The sequence below is a fragment of the Plecotus auritus genome (assembly GCF_963455305.1).
Source record: "Plecotus auritus genome assembly, chromosome: 7".
In the NCBI taxonomy this organism is placed as follows: Eukaryota; Metazoa; Chordata; class Mammalia; order Chiroptera; family Vespertilionidae; genus Plecotus; species Plecotus auritus.
This window is the reverse complement of record NC_137774.1, coordinates 31920318-31925974: the sequence shown is the minus strand read 5'-3', so window position 1 is coordinate 31925974 and position 5657 is coordinate 31920318. Positions and strand designations below refer to the sequence as shown.

The following is a 5657-nucleotide window of genomic DNA, read 5'->3' as shown; positions in this document are numbered from 1 at the left end:
TGACAGAAACCGAACCTGGAACCGTTTCGTCCACAGGTTGATGCTCTATCCACTGAGCCAAACTGGCTAGGGCAGTTTTCTCCCTCTTTGATGTACCAGTCATCATTTTTTTTTTTTTACCTCTAGGTATTTGCTTACACTGTTCCTTCTTTTCTTAATAATCTTGTAATTTTTTAAAGAAAAAAACAACAACCCCACTTCTCATTCATCAAGGATAAATTCAAGTCTTACCCTCTTTATGAAATTCTAATCTAACCATCTTATTGATGGTCATTAAGTCTCCCCCTGATTTCCCAAGGTCTGCAGTGTCTGTATTACTCCAAGTTGGAGAATTAATTGAACGGGGAAAGATTGGGGGTAGTTTGCAATCAATTAGGGGAGAGATTGGGGGTGGGACTCTTGCTAAAGGAGTCACAAGGGTAGTTGGGACTTCGGCAGGTGGTGTTGGGGCCGGAATGGTAGGGGTAGAATGCCTGATTGAGTCTTGCCCTAAAGGTTTTTGTATAGGCACTCAGATGAGCCCACCCAGGGGAAAAGACCAATGCTATCCACGTTCTCAGTCCTTCAAAACATGAGCCCTGTCCTCTGAAACCTTGCCCCTCCCTCATCATCAAGCAAATACTCAGCTTTTTAATTTCCTTCAAGAAAACACCAAAAGTCAGGTTTTGTACAAAAATATATATATTGCTCCAGAGTAACATCATATACATCTCCATAATAACTTCAGTTCCACCCCTGAGGGAAGCAATTTAGACAAAGGTCTCCATGTCTAAAAAACACCAGTGTCCATGGGAGATAAACTTAAAACATCAATAACTTAAATAAGGTTAGCATTACTTAAGACATCATGTTTCATATCAATAGACAAAGCTCATATTCTTTGAAAATACAATAAAATAATATCAGAGGGCATTTAGGGAAAGTTAGAAGGAAATAAATTAGGCTTAGATTCTTGGGTTGTGGAGTGGGCATTCAAGGCTTTGGAGTTTGGGTTTTCTTGTCTAGGAGCTTCATGGAATCCTGAACCCACTTCAGCTGGGGGTCAGCACAGAAATCCTTGTTCAGTTTGGTCTTGAAGCTGTGGGGAGAGAGGGCACAGTGAGATGCAGTTCTATTGAGATGTCAGCCTAGCCGTGCAGCTCAGTCATCTCTTAAGTAGCTGCCCTGGGAACTAAGTAGAAGAGGGAGGAGGGAACCCAGGGCAAGCTGCTCCCATAGCTGTCCCAGGTGAAGCCATCCTGACTTCTGGCTGAAGATACTGGCATGGTCTGAATAAGCACCCGGGTGGAGAGTGATGCTGGGAGTCAGGTTTTCCCTCCTGGCCTCAGGATTCCTACTGGGCACCTCCAGGGACTAGATTAGGTGGTGTCACTCTCTGACTCTAAGGTTTGAGGTTCCCTTTTCCTGAGGAAGAACTGGATCAGGGAGGGCTGGGGCTCAACTCACATCACAGCCTCTTTGGAGCACTTGCTGCTGGTGATTCTTCTGTAGCTTGCCAGCTTCGGCATCGGGATCTTCTTAGTGAATGTATAGCAGCAGGTGATTGGGGAAGTGATTGCGTCTGGAAAAGGAACAACAAAGAGAAAGCATTTTAGGATCGACTCGATTCTTTTTATCTTAATCGGAGCAGAAAAGAAGTAGTTAGGAGAAGGCGAAGGGAAATCAGGAGTAGAGGTAGAACCCATTTGATTTCGATACTTCTGAGGATCCTGCAGAGCTAGAATGTCACCCTGACTCAGTTTCCTATGCTGTGACATGGGTAGAGACTGCTACTAGAGGGCAGGGCAGCTGCGAAAATGACACAGTTCTCGGGAGTGTCACTAGGAGGAGCTAAGAATGCAAACTCTGGTGGTCAGGGAAGGTCAGGGACCCCACTATGGGTCCCCCGTTAGGCTCCACGTAACCTATGCCTGGCCATGAGTCTCCTGATGCCCACCGCCTCTTGTCGAGCCGTGTCTCAGGAAGCTGGGCTGAATGAAGCACAGTCCAGATGCTGGGGCTCTTCCGCTCCCCTTCACTATACCTCCACACCCACCACATGAGGCCCCCTCTCTGCGATCACCCCAGCCCCCCAAACACTGCTGAAAGGAGCGGAGGCGGTTACTGAAGTGGGGGTGTGTTTCCACAGCTGGAGTTCTGGAAGGGGCTGGACTTGGGGTTCACAGCTGGATTTCTCACCCTGCCTCTGCCCAGGAGCACCTGTGCGACCAGGCTCACGCCTCATCCTTCTCCGAGTTCCCTGACCTTGTTGTTAAAGTGAGCTGGGGATCCCCCTTCTGCTCTCATGGGCCACGATCGCCCAGAGATGGGGTGATGTGCTTCCAAGGGAAGGAGGGAGGGGGCTTACCTGGCTGAGCGAGCACCTGGGTGGTGAGGGTGGCTACGGTGAGCAGCAGGCACAGGAGCGCTGCGGAGACCTTCATGCTGGAGGGTGAGGAGCTGGAGGGTGAGGAGATGAGCTTCAAGGAGAGCGTGGCTGGTGTCTGAGCCTCTCAGCCTCTGTGCTGCTCTGGCTGCTCCCCTGCCTTTTATTGGAGCCCAGGTGGGCGGAGTAACCCGGGCAGCAGCCTCAATGAATGACGCGGTGAAGGGAACTCTGAAATGTGCTGAGTCAATGGAGCAGCCTTGGTGATTTCCAGGAAGGAGGGGAGGAAGCAGTGGGGGTCTGGACCCAGGCACTTTTGGGAGGGGAAGGGAGGGGTATGGGGCACAGTTATATTCAAAGTGACCACAGACAGGAACCAAGTGGGTTATTCTTAAGGATTCTGCTTTCTCTGAAGTGAAAACTCTGCAGAAAATAACAGAAGCAAGGAAGCGGAGGATAAGGGGGAAGGAAAGCATCCCGGGCTCACTCTGGCCCACTGTCAGACAACAGCCCGGGGGGCCCTGAAGCCTTGGCAGACTCCCCAGCAGCGTACTAAATCCATCTGTTCTTTAAAATGCAGGAGGCGACTGGAGCTTAACAGAACAACGGGATTTTGTAACCATAAGATTAAATTCTAGGAATCGTGGATTCTTGGAAGAAGCCATGTATGTATTGCTACAAAAGAAATATGTATGGCACACTCACACAGCTCTAGCTCTGCGCCAGGAATACTCTAAACCCTCTGCAAATGCTGATCTTTCCATTCTCCAACCCCATGCCGTAGGTGTCGTTAATTCCTATTTTACAGACCAGACAACCGAGGTACAGCGGGGTGAAGAACCTGCCCTAGTTGTTCTGAGCACAACCCTGTGTTCATGCTGTTGCCACCATGACATGCTTCTGGACGAAATGTGTGCATGTCCTCCCACCAGCTGCCTGGTTATCTAGCTGGACCCCCCCCCCCCAACCTCAGCGGTGGGCAACAAGTGGTGAGATGGTCCAGGATGACTTGCAAAGTTGCTGCTATCTCCACATCCTTCTGGATCCCAGGGAGCATGAGTGAGCAGAGGGACAGTATTATGGGAATCAAAACAGCTGCTTTGGGGCTGCAGCTCTGCCTTCGATTTCCTCAGAGACCACAGAATCCTAGTAATTAAAATCCGTGAAGACCTTGGAATTCATTTCAGTGATCTCCTTCCTTTAGCAAATATGATAGAATTCCTAGAGGCACGTTCATGGCTCAGAAGAGCCTGGTGGAACTCCCCCCCCCCCCGCCCCCCGTCCCCCACTCCCCATTCCACTGCCTTATGCTTCTGAGCCTCGCTTTGCCTCTGCCCTGTGGGCCAGGAAGGACCTGGTCACTTTTCTCTATTAAAGGGTCATTGAAACAATCTCTATAAAATGCATGGCCCTTCTTGGAAGACACACCTGCCAATCACCACATGGGTAGTAAGGAAGGAGTTATCTTGAACCAGTGACTGTGTCTGGTTGGTAGTAAGTGGTCAGTAAGGGCGAAGTGAAGGAATAGCTGGTGTCACTGAGCGCTTACGGGGGCCAGGGCTGCACTGAGGGTCTCCAGCATTGTCACATTCATCCTCTACACAAGCCATCTTCTTTGGTCAAAACCGAAGTTAAGTGACTTGTCCAGGATCTCACAGGGAAGAGCAGGCGGGCTGAGATCCCCATCCAAGACACTTTGGTTCCAGAATTCCCACTCCCAGGCACTAGGCTTCATGTCTCATGATGGATCTTGGCTTCCTAGGGAATCTGAGAGCAGAGAATCTACAGAGACCATTCCAGACTCCTGGGTATCATTCCAAAGAGGCAGCATGCCAGTGACTCAGTTCATTCTTCGTGAATGAGTAAAATACTTCAGGAATGGAAACAGCAACTTTGCAAGTCATCCTGGACCATCTCACCTTAACTTCCAGGAACTCACTCCTCATGCGAATGGGACGGCTCTCTAACAGGCGTCCTCAAACTACGGCCCGTGGGCCACATGCGGCCCGCCGAGAACATTTATCTGGCCCTCTGGGTGCCACTGCCTGTCCTGCTTAGCAGCCGACTCGTCCCGGGCCCACAGTGCGCATAGGAATTTGTTCATAGTTTTTTTTTTAAACTATAGTCTGGCCCTCCAACGGTCTGAGGGACAGTGAACTGGCCCCCTGTTTAAAAAGTTTGAGGACCCCTGCATAGAATACATCGTGTCCTTTTCCATGGACTTGGAGGGTGTCTCTTGTTTTCCTGTGGAATCCAGCCAGTCTTTTGTTCCTGTCTAGATTAACAAGTTTATTGTTTTAATAATCTTTTTAAATGTTTTTTATTGATTTCAGAGAGGAAGGGAGAGGGAGATAGAAACATCAATGATGAGAGAGAATCATTGATTGGCTGCCTCCTGCACGCCCCACATTGGGGATCTAGCCCGCAACCCGGGCAAGTGCCTTGTCCAGGAATCGAACAGTGACCTCCTGGTTCACAGACTGATGCTCAACCACTGAGCCACACCAGCTGGGCTAGGTTAACAAGTCTAAAGATGTGGAGAGGTTTGGACGGTGCAGGTCCATTTATGTCTTTTAAAAAAAATAAATACTGTAAACGTATTTTCTCCTCTGTATGTTTTCTCAATGGCATTTTGTTTTTGCTAGCTTACCTTATTGTAAGAATACAGTATATAAAACATACCATAACAAATATTTACACTGTTTATATAATCAGCGAGGCTTCTGGTCAACAGTAGGCTATGAGTAGTTAAGTTTTTGGGGGAATAAAGAGTTATATGTTGCCCTGGCTAGTGTGGCTCAGTTGATTAAGCATTGTTCCGTGCACCAGGAGGTCATCAGTTCGATTCCTGGTCAAGAGCACATGCCCAGGTTGTCAGGATACGTACAGGAGGTAACCGATTAATTCTTTCTCTCTCTCCTCCCTCTTCCTTCCTCTTTCTCTAAAATCAATAGAATCATATTTTTAAAAGTTATATGTTGATTTTCAATTGCGTGGGTGGGGGTGGGCACCCTAACCCCTGGGTTGCTCAGGGGTGCACTGTGTTCTCCCTGGCTCAGCAATGTCGCTCTTACTCCTAGTGTCCTGGATGCTGAGACTCTAAGGCTGTAGAGATCATGTACTTCAGCCTCCTCTTTTTCTGTGAGGAAACCGTATTCCAGATAGGAAACCGGCTGGCCCATGGCTGCCCGGGAAAGCGTGCTGGCTTTGCCAAGTCCATAGACAGACCTCGGAGTATTAGAGCTACGTCTCTGCTTTGGAGAGGAATCATCGCTTTTGAGAAGTGATTTGG

General features: G+C 48.8%; 1 protein-coding gene across 1 annotated transcript; it reads right to left on the bottom strand.

The window, feature by feature from the left end:
• Positions 1-667: 667 nt before the first annotated feature.
• LOC308253596 (C-C motif chemokine 2-like) lies at positions 668-2503 on the bottom strand. The gene is made up of 3 exons (XM_080679218.1): positions 2348-2503; positions 1447-1561; positions 668-1078 (listed from the first exon to the last, which is right to left on the bottom strand). The coding sequence occupies exons 1-3, from the start codon at positions 2421-2423 to the stop codon at positions 973-975; spliced, it is 297 nt and encodes a 98-aa protein (XP_080535344.1). The 5' UTR covers positions 2424-2503; the 3' UTR covers positions 668-972.
• Between the last annotated feature and the right edge of the window lie 3154 nt (positions 2504-5657).